This window comes from Uloborus diversus, chromosome 10 (assembly GCF_026930045.1).
Source record: "Uloborus diversus isolate 005 chromosome 10, Udiv.v.3.1, whole genome shotgun sequence".
In the NCBI taxonomy this organism is placed as follows: domain Eukaryota; kingdom Metazoa; phylum Arthropoda; class Arachnida; order Araneae; family Uloboridae; genus Uloborus; species Uloborus diversus.
In genome coordinates, this window is record NC_072740.1 from 122,609,880 (window position 1) to 122,629,802 (window position 19,923).

General features: G+C 31.9%; 1 protein-coding gene across 1 annotated transcript in view; it reads right to left on the minus strand.

The window, feature by feature from the left end:
• Positions 1-19,923, minus strand: part of LOC129231423 (protein lap4-like) — a 98,458-nt gene that overhangs the window by 64,392 nt on the left and 14,143 nt on the right. Inside the window, exons 3-6 of the mRNA XM_054865735.1 lie at positions 19,365-19,443; positions 15,457-15,546; positions 12,757-12,877; positions 7,423-7,497 (exon numbers count right to left, since the gene is read on the minus strand). Coding sequence (XP_054721710.1) covers positions 7,423-7,497; positions 12,757-12,877; positions 15,457-15,546; positions 19,365-19,443 — 365 coding nt within the window. The remainder of the gene's footprint in view (positions 1-7,422; positions 7,498-12,756; positions 12,878-15,456; positions 15,547-19,364; positions 19,444-19,923) is intronic.

Sequence of the window (19,923 nt, forward strand, 5' to 3'; positions counted from 1 at the left end):
GAGGATGTGGGGGAAAAATGAAACATTCATAAAAATTAGAAATAGCTTAAGTCACAAGCTTTCTTCATAAATACAAGCCATATTGTACTTAAATGAAATGCATTGCCAGCTCAGTCTTCTTATTTTGGGCTGATGAGTGCTAATAAGCACAAAACTGCAGTCCTCCGATGGACCGACTGAGCAGGAGGTGCATTTTATGTATTTCTGCCTTAGCCCAGTCTATAGGGCGGTAACTTACTGTGAACATATTGTATATTGCAATCCTTCTTTATCATCTCTCACTCAAAAAAAAAAGTATTTGCAGTCACACCTTGTTATTTGGACATTCATATGATAGATCACTACGGATTTCACAGCAGCTTTCCAAAGACGAGAAATTACAGCATGTAATTTAAATATTAGTATCTTTGGAAATCACATCTGTGTTTCATGTCAAGCTCTGGTTATAAGGATGCTTAAATTATTAAAATAGTACAAACCTTGATAGCTGCAACTAAAAGAGATAAAAATATGAGACCAATTTCAAGGACAATTGCCCCTCAGACCTTCGTTTGTCCCAATTAAAAAAATAAAAGACTAATGAAAGTGTTTAGCTTAAATACTTAAGAGAGAACCCCCCCCCCCCCAAAAAAAAAAGATTTCAGCACTTGCTGAATTAGGATTGCTGATAGGGCTCGACCAATGGCATTTTTTGGCCGATTGGCTAATGCCCATGGCCGATGGCAAAAAAAAAAAAAAAGAAACGGAAATAAATTGCTAAGATTGTCATGGATTTGAAAGATCCCTCCCCCTCTCTTTCTTACTTTTGCCACCATTTTCCTGATGTTAAACAAGAAGTTCTGTTTAGAACTAAACAAGCCTGATTTCCCGCATACCAAAATCAATTATCTAGTATCTGATCAATATTCTCAAAATTAGCTAAAATCGCAAAATATTTCAAACATAATTTTTTTATATTTTAAGCTGATTTCTAGAAATAAAATACGCCTTGCTCGTCCAAAGAATTAGATGCATAAAAAATAAATAAACAAACAAACAAAGTAGTAGCACCTTTTAAACAAAGAATGAAAAAAAATAAATAAAAATTACAAGCTCATTAAAATAAATGCATCATATCAAAAAAAAAAAAAAATCATTTTTTCCCTTGTTGCCGAAAATAATTTTTCAAATGAATTAATGTACGTTCAAAATAAATAAAAACAATAAAATGTCTACTTAAAAAAAATAATCTTCATTGTCGAAAAAAAAATCGTCTTCGCATATTTTTATGTAAAGGACTCCGAACTTTTCCGCCATAAACTGAACACATAAATTGAAACTTTAGCGTGAAAATAAAATCAAATCATGTTAATAAAAATAATTATTTCACAGTAAAAACCATGGCTGCAGAGTCAGAGTCAATTTGATTTTTGGATGAAAGAATTAGATTCGAGAGCCACAAGACTTTAATTTAAAGATTCGAGTTGGAATGGGTTATTTTTGTTAACCCAACATGCGAGCTTAACTCAAGTAACTCTAAAAATAGAGTAACTCCTAAGGTTTAGCAGATGCCTTCATTGTTATACCTGAAAGTTTTCTTGAAGATTGAAGTAACAGGATTCAATTAAAAACTAACTTCATTAAACAACAACTGTAAATAATATAACTTCTGTAAATAGTAAAATAATCATAATAGGTTTCAACAGCATTCAACTAACTATAAAGTTTCCTTAATATGTTTCAAAAAAATTTAATTCCCTAAATCTCATGTAGAAAACTAACAGCCATTTTCTATGCTGAGTTCAGGATGCTGCTTCAATAAGCGAGCGATCCTCAAAAAAGAACGACTATCCTCAGTTGAAGGAATGAGAAACATGAGCAAAATGATCTCCCTCTGCATTCCTTCTGCTTATATCCTACTCCGTACCACGCAGCATGTCATGCCGAAAATGTGTACATAAGAACCACCTGGATGCTTCTAGAACTTTCCATCGGCTCCGAGTCATCAGGAGATTACATTGTCCATCTGCTCATGCACTGACGTCACATCCTTTGAATCATTCATCCATTCTGATGTTTACACATCGTAGCTTTCTAATCCGGGACTCGTAAGAAGCGTCCGTAACCGGACAAGATAAACTGCTCATTCATTAATAAAGAAACAAGTGAGTAATACATTTTACACTTAGCTTTTAAAATGAATTGGTGAGAATAAAACCTGAATAGACATTTTTTGGCTATCAATTTTCCCTTAAAGTCCGCAAGTCTGCCAATGTTTGCGGAGTCGGACTTATTTTTTGATACAGGAGTGGGAGTCGAATTTCCAAGAGTCACAGTCATTGTCAGTCATTTTTCCTCCGTGTATAAATTTTTGCAAGAGCTACGAAGTCATTGTCGAAGTTGAGGAGTCGAAGTCTGTCTAATTTTCGGGCACATGAGTCAGAGTAAAGTGCCCCAAAATTTTTAGAGTCAGAGTTGGGAGTAGGTCATCGAGAGCTATTTCCAACAAAATTTGTTTGAAGTAAATCCGCCTTTATTTTCAGAATCTATATTGACTTTCAGTTTCCCCGTAGGCGGTAAAGTTTAAGAGATTTGAAATGTTCAACATTGAATGGAAAATTGTTCAAATCCAAAAGATTTTCGATAATTGTTCTTCATCAAAAGCTTTTTCCTACGAAGTTTGTTTGAAGTCACTACGCCTCTAAGTTCAAGATTTATTTTTGCCTTGAATTTTCCCATAGGTGCTAATGGTACGTTTTTTTAACTGTTCAAAACTGAACAAAAAATTGTTCAAATCAAAAAGTGAAAACTTGGAATGAGGTGTCCTTGCGGAGATCTTTCGAACAAAAAAAATTGTTCGAATCACTGAAAAATTATTAGGGGTGGGGGTTGGGGAGGGGGGCAGACAGACCGACAGACATTTTCCCCCATCTCAATACCCTACTTTCCAATTTTTAATTTTTTGATATTTATTTAATTATTTTTTTAAATTTTTGACTTTTTTTTTGTTTTTCCCAATACTTTCAAGATGCATTAAGCCTTCTTTCATGCTTTTTTCTTCTTTCTCTTACTTTTACTGGGAAAGTAGGCTAAAAAGAGAAGTTTGTGTTTTATTAGGAGGTTTTCAAGACTCTATAATCATGTGTTAACTTTTTCTTATGACAAAATTTAGGAAAACTTCATTGTTTTCTTCCTCCTCGAGTTAACCTCTACAGTAGAAAAAACATCAGTTCCATGATTTTTCTCTGCCATTCCCTCAGAAAAACAAGGAATTGTACTGATATGCTATCAAGAAAAACTCTTGTTTGGTACCTAAGTAATTTTATTCTGGTAGTGATACAAAAGACTTGCATTTCTAAGCGATTTTCTTTTTGCTTGCAAATATAGATTAAGAAAATGCTACCCTTTTTGGGAAAATACGTTTGTTTTTTCAAAATATCGTGGGTAAATTTGCTTTCTCTAAAAAAGTGCCGCCCGGGGCGAACATCCTCTCTGCCCCACTCTAGCTATGCCACTGGTCTCACGTCCTCCCCTCCCCCCCCCACTTCCTCTATCACCTCAACTGTATTTGGTCAATACAAGTATAGTGCAATCGAAAAACCCCGATTGGAAACCGAAGCAGAGGCTATTAAGTGAAAGTAAAGTAAAATCGTATGTAAAACATATGTATATTACTACTACACATATTACTTTATTTTGAGTGTGTTATTATTAGAATTCATGTAATCAAAGAAGCAAAGAACTAATACACATTTTTGAGGAAATATATGATCTAAGTGAGATTGGCATATAAGACCAGCTATGTTGGTGGAAGGGCTACCATTGTTTGTTATTGATAAATTTCTGAATGTTAGGTTGTAATTAAAGCAATGCATCAGATTACTTTCAATACCTTCTTCGATGATTTGACTTTGTATGTGGTACTAATGTTGAAAAACACTCATATGTGGATGAAAACTACACCAACAACCTAAAAAAGGCGATAATGTCGAAAATCTTCACATGTGATCACAAAATTGAGCAAATTACAGTTAGTTTTACTTTTTCATTTTATTTTTTCTAAACATGCATGCTTCCCAGATAACACTCTTCTTCGCCCACTAGGGAGGTGTGCACCTCCCCCGCCTTAGTTTTAGAACCCCTGCCTTAGAGCGAGCAGAAAAACCCTTTTAAAACTTGTACCCCAGTTTGTTTTGAGGTGCAGTGGCGAATTTTAAATATCACAAATGTAGCAATTGCGAGAGAGGCCCCATGATCGTAGGGGCCTGTAGGACTTACAAAAATGCTTATGATAAATGCTTTACAAGTTCTGTGATAGAGAAAGAGGGCCTGAAACTTGTAACTCCACCGAAGCGATACAGAAAAGACTGCATTACTGGGATTCATATTATGAATATCGAAAAATTAAAAACTACAGTCGGTTCAACAGGAATCTAACAAAGTGTCACAAAATCCGGTTTTGCCATCTCATATTTGTTTCCAAGTTGGTCTCCAAGTCGGCACTATATCATTAAACCATCAGTTTAAGACGATATATTAGTTTTGCATTGAAATAAGTAATTGATAGCCACAAAATAATGAGTAAATAGGCCTTTTAGAATACCTGATTGAAAACAAAAGGGTGCACAACTGGAAAACAAGTGCACAACTGGAAGGTACGCAAACCCCACATACGAAATTTCATTCTTCTAACAGCTTACCACTTTTGAGTTATGACTTATGAGAGATACATGCATACATCCAGTCACAAAAAACAATGCAATAATTAACTTGTTTGTACCTGAATGCAGCATTAAAAATTCTTTTAGGGGAGATTAAAATTGAAATTCATACTGAAATTCAAGTAAAAAATTTTATATGAAAACAATAATGCCCTTTACTTTGTACTAAAAAGTAAAACAGCGGAGGTCCTTTTTTTCTCGAAAACATCGGTCAATTCCACTGGCTTTTCAACGTCTTTTAAGGCTGATGGGCCGATGTTTTCACCAAGTTAGCATCGGCCGCCGATGCTGATGGCTAAATTGTTGAACCATTGGCACCAATGTATCGGTCGAGTACTAATTGATGATAGAGAAATTGAAAAATGCAAATTTAAGATCATTCAGTAGAATTAGAGAAATGTGAGGTATTGTTTGACTCATTATAAATATTAGCGTTTGTTGCACGTCAGTTTAACAAAGGATGGTCTGCAAATAATCTTGGCTTTGGAAGATCTAAAGATGTGAGCTGTATCCCAACAACTGTAACATCCCAATGACCTGATATCCAGCTACTGATTGCTTAGTAATTTTTAAGTTACTTTACATATAACTCTGATGTTCTTTCAACCTAAAAGTTAAAGCCTGCCTTGTTTGCCCAATTTATCCAATACTACATTCATAATTTATGTACAAAACATAAATTATTATGGAAAATACAAAACTATACTTTGAGAGCATAAAGAACACAATCAAATTAAAAAAAAGGTACACACTTCAAACATTTTAAATTTTTTGCATATTAACGTTATTGGATCAAAAAATATATGTGATTTAAGAAATCCTTAAACTATTTGAAGGCGATTCTATTTTAAACTTTCATCCTCTCCCCAATTAAAAAAAAAAGATAACTATTCTCAAAACAACCATTTCAGTGCTTAATTTTTCTCACATAAAGAATGGATTTTTTTCTGGTTTAATGATCTGGCAATCTATGTTAAATGAAATTCTGTACAAACAAGTTCCAATTTTACAAATGTAAAAAAAAAAAAAAACCTACAAAATTATGGAATAGTAAAGGTTTTATATGAACACATGTAGTACTTAGTTTCATTCAAAAACAAGATGTTGTGAAAATTACTGAATTTTGGAGAAAATAAAGAATAATTATTTAGAAGTATGTTTTTTCATCTGTATCAAAAATATTTACTTCAAAATATAAGATAACTAACAAGACTGCTACCCCCCCCCCAAATGAATAATTAATTATATAATCACAGTGTAAAACACTGTAAAGCTGAACATTATACTTTAGAAAATGCAAATTTTATCAAGTTCACTTGACAGAAATTGAAAAAAAAAAAAAAAAAAAAAAGATGAGTCAAGCTTATTTAACACAACCAAAAGTATCTAATACATTTTAGACAGCCTGAACTTGTTCAACAACAAATCAAGAGGAAGTTAAATGTATATATGTATACACATTGTATTGAGTATTTAATGCTGATGGTAACACCCCTCCTCCACATGACCACTAAACCCTATGAGGACAGAGTAGAGAAGTGAAGGAAAACATATTTTTGATTGTTATAACTATTTACTACCTCTTGTTATAATTGTGAAACTAAATACTGCAATTGATTCAATCATGTTTTTCATTTTTTTTTTTTAAGTTAAATGACCAATGACATTCTTGCCCTAATCAGCAAGCCTATGTATGGGCAATTGTATTGAAAATCTTACTTTGCACTCCAGTTTTTCAAATTTTCAACTTTCCACAAGGGATTGCAGTTATTTTTTTTCCCCCTTTTAGAAAGACAACACAGATTTTTTTTTAACTAGCAAAAGTTCACAAAAAATCTTCCTTTATTTCAGAGATATTGAGGGTTAAATTTGATAAATTTTATGAATGCAAATTTCCTCCACAGTTTTCCTCAATTTTGATTCCTGTATCAATTGAATAGTTAATACTTCCTGCTATTTACAAGCTGAAATCACAACAAATCTACTAAAAATGTTGCTAATATATTGCAATATATTAAAATACCCATCTTCTCATTTTTCTAATGAGTTTTGATTAAATTTTGAAATAAAACAACCATAGTTAAAAGAAGTTAACTTTCAAAAAATCAAGGGTCAAGGTTCAACTTGGCGAAACTCAATTGGGGGAGTATGTGGCGAACAACCGATCTTCACTCAAAAATGCTGGGGAAAAGTTTTAACTATGCAAGAAACATATTAATGTATGCAATCAAGCAAAATAGAAACTTAATTGCAAATTAGAGTACTTGAAGCTTTGTAAAAATATGTTTCAGAGATACTTTTCAGCTTTTTTAGCTGTTTAGACAGACCATCAAAGAGAGAAATTCTGATGAGGGACAGTGTATGGTAGTGACATTTTTGTACGTTATGCCACCACATAAATAAGTATCGTTTAGCATTGTTAAATGTCCATTATTATGTTCTTTAAATGAAGACAAATAAATAATAGCAAAAAAGAAAAAGAAAACACGTCTAAGGTTGCAATGAACCTAGGACAAGAAATTGCACCTTTCTAGAGAATTGGCCAACTGAATAGTCCACTATTGTAAACTTAGACTTCATAGCAACACAGACATATATGAGTTGTAAATTAAACCAATATGAAGATAATGAATACTTTCAAGATGACTTAATAGTTATATTCAAAAATCTCAAAAAGGTACTTATTCCAGACATGCTGACAAGAAATTTAACTCATACTTACATTTAGAAGGGTAGTAATCTCATTAGAGTCTAACCAAAGTTCTTGCAATTTAGTCAGTTGACATAAGCAGGAAGGCTAAGATGAAAAAAAAAGAGAAATTAGTAAAACAGTCGATTCACGCTACAACGCGATTCGACTCAGGCGAAGTGGCTATGGTGAGAGTTTTTCACCAGTAACTAATTTTAGAGCTAACCTGAATTCCTCCCCCACTACACAAAATTTTTTGTTGGGGAATCCCTGGGAATAAGTATTGTCTTCGATACTGGCTACTAAATATTGAATTCGTGAATGGACTTCATCTCTTCGGCGTCACTTAAGTGCGGAAATTCCCACACTTTACTAGTCGTATCATCGCTTTGTTTGTGTATACAAATAACCGCTCTGTATTTTCCACTCTTAATGATAAAATTAGTTTAACATAGTAGTATCTAAGTGTGCTGTTTCAGTTTAAACTAGGGAAGAGAAAGTTTCGTAAAATCAAAGAAAAAGTGAAGACCCTCAATATGCAGGAGAACAGCTTCACATCCCAACCATCATCATTTTTGTTTTTTAGTTACATTAATTATTATTATTTTATCTACTATAGAGAAGTGTAATAGTGTTGCGATTGGTTGTCATTATTATTATTGCGTACTGTACATACAGTATAGCACTTTGTCCCACTCTCCGAATGATCATTGATTTATTGTGCATCATAACAGTAGTTTATATTGAATAACTTAAATTTTTAAGTGGTTTGTTTTAATGCAATAGAAATTCACTTCTTTGAGTGGAAAACGTTGACAAATACTTAAAGAAAGGTTTGCAGCAGTCTGAGGGGTGTTTACAAGTGTCTAAAATAATTATTTATGTTTATTAAAAAGGCATATACACACCCTTTTTCACAATGCAAAATTTTGACTTACAAGAGGAGTCTTGGAACACATCCCTCGCGTAAGTTGGGACTTGACTGTATTGCAAACAAAAGGGGAATAAAATCACTTATCGTTCATAACATTTTCCCTAAAATTTAATACGATAGCTATTAGAGAGGAAACAGATGTACAAAGATTTGCTATTAGAGATGAAATAGATTTGAAAAATGATGTAAAAAGGTGCCTAATACAAAACTTTTCTGCTTTGCAAGACAAGAGACTGACTGCTGAGCTGATGGTTCAGATAATAGTTTTGGATGATTTTTACAACAATAGAGTTCATAATTCAATTTTATATAATATTTTTCTTGGTAAAGAAATTACTAAATAAAATAAACATCAAACATGGAAAATAAAAGAATGAAATATATGAAAGACAAAATGTAAAAAAAAACAACAACTGTCAAGAAAATTTTACAAATAGTTGTGTTTTGAAGCAGCAATGGAGCACTTTCATCAGCATAACATGTAATTAAAAAAGTCCTGAATGAACATACGTAATCTGTCTAATAAATACGCAAACTCTGGTAATCTAGCAGCCATGATGCAAACTATAGTCCCCCTAACTATCGGCGATAGTTGCCTGACACCCAGGGGCGGCATTTCAGCATTTCATTTGGGGGGGTCGAGTTTCTTAAATATGTATTACCACAGTGCAGTAACAAACACACATAAGCTAACAGGAAGTGGTCATAAAATGGGTTTAATATGAATAAAAATTAGTGCTTGGAAGCAATTAAAATTTTGATTCATTTTCTAATAAGTTATCATACAAAACATCTCGATACTGAAGTTTTTATACCTTTTGGAAAAGTTTTAATGCATGTTTTTTGGAATTCAGAAGAGCAGGGAATCCGCTTACTATCAGTGCCCAGTGTCATGCTGTTTTGCCAGTACAGCTAAATAGAAAAGGTTTTTTCTTTCTTTTTCTTTTGCCCATTGTGCTTCGAAAATATTTCTCTAACCTAACAAAAATTTTTCTCTACCAGCTGAGCTGACTGGAATAGTTAAAAAATAATTGAAGTAACAAAGTTATGTATGAAAACACTTTTTATGTCTTGCTCTTCAAAATCACACAGGCAACTTCAAAAATTGGGAGGAACTTAATTTTTCATCATTGAATAATCTAGTCTCGTCGGCACTCTCAGCTTCAATGAGATGTCATCTACCACTAGCTCTGTTATTCACTATTCCAGGCTGAAGAGTCCACAACAAGGACGGAACAGCAGTCTCTGGATGTGATAACCGGTCTGTCGGTATATTGCCTGTAATTTTTCTTGCCTAGTGCTAAAAATTTTACTCATAATTGAAACATTTTATTTTTTGTTTTCAAAAAATCCAATCCAGATAATATAGAGCCAACCATGCAGAAAAATAATTATCAACAAAATCTTGTGTTAATTTTATTCGAAAAAGAATCTATTACTTTATACAAAATATTAAAAAATCAGTGTTTGACTTCACATCATCAAGTGGATTTTTCGTTTTTTAGTTCCTTTTTAAAATTGGCTCGGAGGAAGAATTTTTTTGAAAACGTTTCATCATTGATTGAAATATGCATCTATGTAAAATCTATTTTCAATTTCAGTTGCAGATTGAACTATGGTAGTATGAACGCACAGATCAATTGTAGATTGAACTGTGGCTTGAATAGTCCTAAAATTAAGGGCAGCGGATTGAAGATGTTTTGATAGAGTAAAGCATTTTTAAAACACTTTCCGCAATAGAAACAAATTGAATAAAAATTCAAACGAAGTCATACATGCTGAAGGGCATGAGTTTTTTCACCATTGAAAGAATCGTTTTGCAATAATTCTCACAGTCGTCAAATCACTGCTTTGAAGTTATAGAGAAAGGTTTTTATGGTTTAACTCTTGAAGACCATCTTGTGTCACTTTGAGATTGCATGAGCCCCATAAAGGGTATTTTGTCTTTTTTTATTCAATAAGCACATGCATTTTTAAGAAGCTTCTATGAAAGCAGATAATGCATTGAGCAGCTGAAACGTGTTTCTAGCAAAAGAAAGCGATGAACACTCATTAAATAAATATACACTTAAAAAATGAGCGTAAAAGTGAATGTAAAATATCAAGGAATTTTCTTGAGAAAACCATGCAGACACACCACTTTGCACGAGTCTCTCATATTGGACATACCATCGTTACACTGGGCACACAAGTATGAAATATTTAGCCGTGAAAAGGCCGAAAAATACTTCATGAATTTTCAAGTCATCATCCAAATAACGAAAAACACTTTTCTAGTCTGGGAATGTGTCGAGTTTCATCAAATAGTTACTGAGAACCAGCGAGATTTTTTTTAATGAACATTGATTTCTGACTTACATAAATTGAATTCACCCATTTTCTATCATTCTGCTTAAAAAATTTGGGGGTGCGACCGCCCCCTCTTGAACCCCTATTTGCCACCCCTGCTGACACCCAATGAGCTGTCAGTGCTTAGCAGATTGCCAAACTGCGTGTATGTTGCAAGTTATGCTAGTTTCTGTTGTTCTTGTTTTTACTGTTCCTGGAAAATGGAAAAATATGAAATCACGGAGCAACTAATCAATATAAAATTTTTAGGTAAGTTGTCAAGAAATGACTGAAATGTTGACAGCTGTTTATGGTGATATGCTCTGAAGAAAACATGCATTTTCAAGTGGAGCAAGTGTTTTAAAAAGATAGCGGACAAGATGCCTAAAAGATACAAGGCTGGGATGACCTTCATATGACTTCCTACCACTTAATCACCTACATACAAGCATTTCAAAATTTATAATATTATTCTACTTTTATTAGAATGGTTATGCTAAGAGAAAAGAGATCAAGACAAGCAATTAAATAAACAAGAAAAAATAATTTACTGCTAAACAAAATACTTTTTCAGGATGTATGAACAAGTGTTTTAAATAGTAAAGTTTAAATAAACAGGGTTGCCACAAAAGTTCACAAATGAAATTCCCGGACATTTCGAGGTTTTCCAAGTGGTTTTGAGAAAATTCTTGGCTATCGATGTTCACCTTCTTTTTGCAACATTAATATATATATACATCTTAAATTTTGATAAAACTTTCCTTATTTTCAAACTTTACAAACAATGGTTACCAAATTTAATTTAGTCAAGCTAAAATAATCCAAAATATGTACTAACAAAACTGAAACAAATCCCTATAATAAAGTATTATGAAATAATGTAAATGTAGCATATCTTCTTTTCAATGGCGAGGAGTCACTGCCTTACATTGAGTGAAAAGATCTCAATTGTGACATCTGTATCACATTATTTATTTTTAATTATTATTATTTTAAAAGAAAAGTTCTGCGCTCTGCCAATGAAATACACCACACTAAATAAATAAAATAAAATAAATAATTTTAAATAAAAATAAATAAATAAATAAATTTGTATCAATTAATGAATTTAAATAAATAAAAAAATAAAAAATCCTCCCAAAATTTTTATGGCGCAGCTTGTGTCATAATCCCCCTGTAGGCACCCCTGCCATAAAGTAAAATTATGAGCAATGATCACAAAACTTTCTGACGTGCAGGTTTTTTATTTTTTTTATGGGATTTCTTTCATTTTGAAAGAAACAAGCTCATTGAAAGAGTCATTAAAGGTCACTACCAAAATACTTAACGATTAGCGATACTCCTGTAAAAGGAAACTTTCCAAATTTAAAATTGTCTAATGAGCTAAATTTTCAGAACAAAACTGTTTAGAAGAAAACGATTTCATTAATTAAATTTAGAGAAATAATATAAAACATGAAAATATTATTGCAGCTCATTAAGAACTGACGCACTTGCAGACAAAACAATGAGCCACGAACTCAAAATATTAATAACAACTTCAGAATTGCTGACGTAAAAAAATAGCGTTTAGATAGAGCCCGCTAAATACAAAGACAAAATATACCTTCTGCGCATGTAAGCCTCGACTACTATGGCGCGCCAATGCCAGAGTTGATAAAAATAACTTCAAGGGGAAGGAGAAAGTCCAAACTACAAAACGACGAATGGCAGCGGGAAAGATTAGGAGAAAAAAAATTATTTTTGACATCATATAGCACTGCACTAACTAAGAACGATCGGAAAATAAAGCAAAATCCCCTGACATTTCTAGAAATGTATGTTATTTTTCTTTTTCCCTGACATTTCCTTGACCATTTTCGGCCATATTCATTTTCCCTGACAATTCCAGGTTTTCCCGATGTTCCCGGTGCATGGCAAACCTGAAAAAGGTGATACCAATTTCATAAGAAAAAACAATCATAATAGCATTAAAACCCGAAACATTAACAATGGGAAATTCTGAGCCCATTGTACATGCACCAAATAAAATTAAAAAACCCCAGCTAAAAAACATATCTTGCAAATAAAAGATAACAAAAGTTCAAAAGTCATAAAATGCATACCATTTCATCAAACATATTGCTGCCAAGATCAATACATTCCAAATTCTTTAGTGAAACAAAAGATGATGGTAATTCTTTCAATAAATTGTCACGCAACTCCAGTACACGCAGATTTACTAATCTGAAAAATACATATGTTTCAAAATTACCAAGAACACAGTAATGACATATTAATACAAAATTTCAAAAGTATTTCATTTTGATTAGCATTTAGAATGTAATAAGCAATGCAAATATTTTTGTATGAAGGGAGAAAAAATAAGATGCCTATTTTTATTCATGTTAAATGATGAAGCAGCAAAAGGGATTTTAAACCTTTTCATTACTATTACTGCAGAGCAGTATACAAGCTTCTAGCATTCTGTATGCTGTTACGTATTACTTAATATGTTTTTTTTCTTCATTCGATTACAAAATAAAATTCATACCAACACTGCTATCATGTTAGAAATAAGCAAAAAAGATTTTTTTTTTTTGCCCCTGGTTTAACAGTAAGACTAGCAGGGTAATAAAAAAGAACAATCAAATAGACATCATATTGAATTACAACCCCCCCCCCCTTTATTAAGTTAAAAATAATAAAATTAAATGTAAAACAAGTTTAAAGAAATGAAGTACAACATTAAAGATGCTAAAATTATTATAGAGCAAAAATTTACAAATTCTCTAAAAATCAGGCCAGCGTTTTTTACCCAAAACTGTGTGAAAATATATTGGGTAGTAAATATATCCTTCTGCATAGCACATTATTTGTCATTATTTTTGTGATTTCTGCATTAAATATCAAAATGAAATTTTCAAATTTACAATGAAAAGCAACATGCAAATCGAAAGTGTATCTTTTCAATGATCAAGTTTTACATTTCTAAAAAGTAGTTCAATTATTCAAAGAGATAATACAAACAAAAGTAATACAATACTCAGGGGCAGTTAAAGAAATTTGGAGGCACCAGGCGGTAAAAAAAAAATGTGGGGGCCTTTTATATTACTGCCTTGAATAATGCAATTGAAGATAATAGACAATTTAATAAGAAGCAGATAGATGCAAATAAAAGTTTCAATTAATATTCTTTGAAAAAAAAATTCATTTTCAGAAAGATTCATTTTCAGATTAATTTAGAAATAAGTCATACTGAAGATAATTGTTTTTTCCTCCTTTTAGTCAACTTATTAAAAGAAAATGCAACAAACTATAACTACTTTGAGTATAACTAGGCTGCCGAGGGCAGGTAAATGTGCAGAAATGAGTTTTCCCGAGATATTTGAAAAAAAAAAAAAAAACACTTTGGATTCAATACTAACAATAGGGAAATGTGTGAATGAGATGTTTTTTGCACTTTTTTTGAATTGAAAATCAAATAAGCAAGCTTGTTCAGTAAAGCTAAGCTACAATAGATGATAAAATTGCAAAAAAAAGAAAAATGAAAAATTTGCGGTTACTGCTCTTTACCTTTAGGGCTCTCTGATGCTTGCAAATCCAAATGAAAATGCGCTTTTCCTGGTAAACAATCGCTTGGTATATTCTGGCTATAATTCCATAGGCGCAAGAAAAGCCAATTTGCTTTGGGATAACAATTAATTGGCATCATATCAATCTAAGAATTTCTTCTCTTTCTACCCAAACATGAATGAGCTTATTTAAGGTTTAGCATCAAGGTATTAGAGTTAACAGTATACCAGGAGTCTCAGAAACTGTTGTAAAAGTTTTGGAGGGTAAATTTTCATCCAAGTTCCAATTCCTTCTCTGAACTAATTGGGAATTTTGGGTATGAAACTTAGATTCAAAGGAGCCCTCTTTTACTGTGCAGGTACATTTAAAAGAAATCATCCAGTTGTCAGGCTTTGTGAGCTACAAATATTTCGCTTTGTTGAAATTAAAGCTAACAGAACCCATAAATTTGAGTGGAAATACAAAATTTCAAAACTGACTTGAATTCCTCAGAAAAAATAAAAAATAATTATTAAATTTTTTAAAAAAAACCTCGACTGCGTAAAAACCAAAAAAACTAAAAAGACAAAAATGTAAGCCCAGTAGTTTAGAATGTTATTAAGTACTACTGAATAACTACACCATTGAAATAGTATTATAATCGATACACACATAAGACAAGTCATAAATTCAAAAGCAGAATATAAGGATCAACAGTTGGGGCCCATTCCTTTTTGACCAATCAAGGAACCCCGTAAGTTTGATTCGGACCAGAACACCTTGGCATTGGATTTATTTGGTTATATACTTGGAATTTGAGGTAAGATATTTACATTAATATTGCATGTGCTGGTCGGTGTGTTATAATTGATAGCCAATTTGGCTTCTAATAACAGAGACAAAACCTCCAGCTATAATTTTAAATGTAAGCTCCAGCTTATTTACTTACAGCTAAGCAGTTGGCATGTTTAGCCCAATTTGGCAGGACATTCACATTTCTCTTTTAGTCAGTAGTTTTAATTTTGTGGGTTTTTCAACTATAAGATGGAGTTTCCACTGCTGATGAATGCTGACTCCATCAACTCAATTTTAGTTTTCAGTTTACATTTGCATTGCTGTTAATTTGTTTTTTGCACTTTTGTTTTTTTTTCTGTCATAATATTTACTTGACTTATTAGATATGCTGCTTTTGTACATCTATAGACTTTTGGTTTGGTATTTTCATAACTTTCAATGTATCTATGTACTTATTATATATATATAGCACCTACCTGCCGAAGTCTGATGGAAGTTCAGTTAAGCTAACATCATTTATCTTGAGATCTGTCAAATTTTGAAGATGAACAATACTGGCAGGTATCCTGGATAATACAAAGTAAAAAGTTAGCTGAGATATAAAAATAAAAAAGCTTTATCAGCAAAAACTCTATAATGTTATTTTTAACATCATTTTCTATAACAAAACATATGTGCCAAATTAAGAATTAGTTGTGTATACAAATCTCATGTTAAATGTACATTAAACAATCCTTAATATAATGTACATTGAAATTCATTTAACATAAAAAATCTTTCAAAGCAAAATGATGTAGTGGTCCAGACAGTATACTGTGCACTTTAAAGCAATCCTATAGCACAAAAATTCTGTCAACACACAAAAAAAAATTTGGTTGTTTCAATTCCATGTTAAATGTTTTTCACTGTATAAAGTAAGTTCGTGTGGACTGAATTTTTAGTTTACAGCAGGGATCTATGTGGTAAAACATACTTGTAATGCATACCTTTTGACCGGAGCATTTTATAGACAAAAAATTTCAAATAATATTTGGTATAATATTTTAGAAATACAATTAGTTTTGTGGTACAGAACATGCAGCTTAATAAAATTTGTTATTATTCAGAAATATACTACACCATTATCCAGTAGCTTACCAATGAAACAAAATAATGTGTACCTTTTACATTTATTTAAAATAGAAAAAGATTACAATGCCAGTAAATCTCAGTAAGGCAATTTTAATCATGATTCCACACTTCATTTTGTAGCTGATTGCAAAGCAAGCAAATACTATGAAGAACTATAATATCTAATAAATACTATGTTATCAATGAAGAAATTTGGAAATATGGGAGAAATTACTGTAAAACAAGAAATCTGAAGTCCTCACGAATCCAAGAATTTAGTTTCTCCAGTTTATAATAAAGGAAGTGCAGAAGTTCACAACTTCAAATTGCTTGACAGATCAGCATAGGAAAAAACTTATTTTATGCAGCTAGTAAGCTTGCTGAAGTCAATTCAGAAACTGTTATGGGTAATCTTGCAAAAATATTTTCAATCAGGAATGATCCTACACTGATTGACCCTCCATTTTTGAACCTGATTTTTAAGTCACATTAGTTCTTGTATTTTTGAAAAGCTTTTAAAGCTAGTGGGGGGGGGGGTGGAGTCTAGTTTAATCAATTGTCAGATGAAAGTACAAGCTTATTTCTCTTCCGAAGTTTACTGAAGACAAAAAACTGTGATGAAATAAAAAGAAATATTAATGGAAATATAGTCTTAAAACAAACAAACTTTCAGTTAATGAAGCCTTAAAATCAAAACCATGCACTAATCAAATTTTTCAACTGGTTTTTATAATTTTATTCAGCCAAGAAATACACAGAAAGACAAGGCATATGATATTTTTTGAATTCCTTTAGATAAAGTATGAAGAAAAAAAAGAAAAAAAAAACCTTCCCTAAAAGCAATTATCCCTTTCTAAAACATTTCTTTTTATACTATTAAATGCCACTGGACAATTTTGAAACCACACAACTATAGTGAAATCCCATTTCAATGAATTTCAAGGGACTGTAAATTATGTTTCCTGTATCAGGAATTTCCTTGTAATGGAATTACGGAATGCAATGAAAATTCAGAGCTGTGTCCAAGGGGAGGGTTTTGGAGGTTAAATCCCTCCCATTGGAAAAAAAAAAAAAAAAACAATGAATCGTTAAAAGTGTTGAACCTCTTTAATCTTTCCCTATCTTAGAACAATTAACATTTTTCTGAATTTTAGGACTCCAAAGCATCTTCACTGTTAAATGTTTGAAAAAATTAACGATAAAGGAATGGCTGAAGAATCCCCCAATGCTGAGTATGCAGGGGAAAATTTATTTCAAGAGAGTATTAGACAATGATGTAGTCAAAAGACAAAAAAAAAATCAGAGGGACAAGGGAAATGGTTACTTTGCTTCAGGAGCAGACTAGATCCCTTGAGAGAGCGTCAACCTTGGAAAAAAAGGTGCCAAAAAAAAAAAAAAAAAAAAAAAGAAAGAAAGAAAGAAAAGGGAAATTCAACAACTAAGAAAAAAAAAGAGGTGTCCAGCTTGAGGGCCCATTGGCTCGTGGATCGGTGGGCCAGTCCGCTGCCCCTGCTTTGCTTACTATTAGATTTTTTTATGGTCAAAAACGGAAAGCTTATTGGGCTTCGGGAAAGGATATGTCCTCAATTCCCTTCCCTTGGATACGTATTTGGTGTTGGATGAATTTGTTGATTCACATTCAGAAGAATGTTTTTATGCCAAACAGCAATTGTTTGGTATAAAATTCATATTTTTATTAAATTCTTGATTAATATTATTTGATGAAAACGAAAAGAAAGAAAAGAGTAACCAGCATTTGGTGGCATGAAAGAACTATGTGTGCAGTTTTTTCCACTTTTGCAAATTGTTGAAATGTAGGAAAAAAAGATTTCATTAAAAAAAACACAAACTGTAAAAAAAGAAAAAAAAAAGAAGTCTAGTTATCGAACTAAAATGTACTATTCAACATGCTTAGTTAGTTTTCCTTTGACAATCGAAGTTACAAAGGAAACAAGTTTGAACCCCTCCACTTTTGGAATCCTGGACACGGATCTGTGGAAATTGAATCAGGACTAAAAAGGTATTTCCTTGAAACGAATATTTTGTTGTAATGGGACTTCCCTGTATAACAACTGATTATAATTGCTTGTACATAGAACTTGATTGTATACTTTAATAGTAGAATCATATCTGAAAACTAATTTTAAAAAATTACAGCAAGAATGTACAGTAATTACTGGAGTACAACAGATCATTTTTTAAGATTTTCCGGAAGGCTCAATTTTACTTATTTTCTTTTAATTAATTAATTATTTCTTAACTTCCTTAGTTAGGGAAATTGCCTAAAGTTCATTTTGCTACAGTACACACAACTTCGATTTAACGATTTCTTCAATATAATGATACATTTCACTGGTCTGGATTTGACTGCATTGAATGTCTACATTCCTTGATTAAACTGACATCCTTTATTTAATGATAACTTTTTCTAGTCCCTTGGTCCTAGATGTATAATTCCAACTGCAAAAATGTTCCAAATCAGATGCAGAGTTAAGATATTGAAAGTTTGAAGCAAAAATAAAAATGGGTCAAAAAATGCAAAATTTAACTTTTCATACAGGCCCTGGGTCCCCTAACTAATATTTAGAGAAATAATCTCTATTGAAAACTATTATTGACACAAAAAACTTGACATTTGTGTGACCAAAACTCAAGGAGATATTCCAGTTCAAAATTTCAAGGCACCATACAGAAGATGAGATTGGAACTTATCGCCCTTTCAGAAGAATGACAGGTCGTCAAAGTAAGAAAAACAAGGTAGTTATATTTTTCATTGCTATTCAAAAATAAATGCAAATGTTATGCCGTGATATGCAAAAACACACTACAAAACCTTGAACAATTTAAAAAATCACACTCTATGCACACATATAATTTTAAGCATTTGTTAACCATTATATTTCCACCCAAAAGGTGTTATTATTGGCAAGCGCAAAGTGGTGTAAGTCACAAAACACTGCGTTTCATATCTCAGTGAATATTTATCGTACTAATTTCAAACTTTTTATGTTGGAATTATTCTTTAATGGAGATTATTTCCCTAAACATAAGTAAGGATACCTGGGGCCTGTACAAAAAGTTAAATTTTGTACTTTTTGACTTATTTTTATCTTTACTTCAAACTTTCAATATCTTATCTCTGTATTAGACTTTGATTATTAATGCAATTGGAAGTATACATCTAGGACTAATGGTTGCGAAAATAAAGGTCTTGCAGGTTAAAACGGAACACCTTGAAACTATATATATATATATATATACATGTTCATATTACCTTTTTAGTGGATTACAGCTAAAATCGGCAATTTGCAACTGCTTTAAGCTCTTTATGTTTTCAGGTATGTCATAAATATCTAAAATAAAAAGTAAAATAGAAATGAAAACATGTAATATTATAGCTAATTAATATGACTTATTACTTACATACAATAAGGAGCATTTCTCTTACTAAGAAAGAACATAAAAGCAATTTCTTTCATAAATGATTTAAAAACATTTTCTTTTTTTCTCATTGGATTAAAAGCAGAAAAAAAAAACTTTTACACACACACCTAATGTAGCATATTAATGTACATGAATATGCATCATTGCATCTTTAAGTAAGCTACACATATTAAGCATTTTTAACCAGCATAAAATCCAAAGTATTATCTCTTTAAAAAGCAAGAAAGCTACATTGCCGTGGCAGATAAACCCCAGTATCTGCAGAAATCAAGATAATTGAAGAACAAAATTTTTCAACATCACCAGCAACATTGAATTTTTAAATGGTTATTCATCTCAATTTATAATATTAGTTTGTATTTTTTGGAAAAGACAGAATTTCTTTGAGA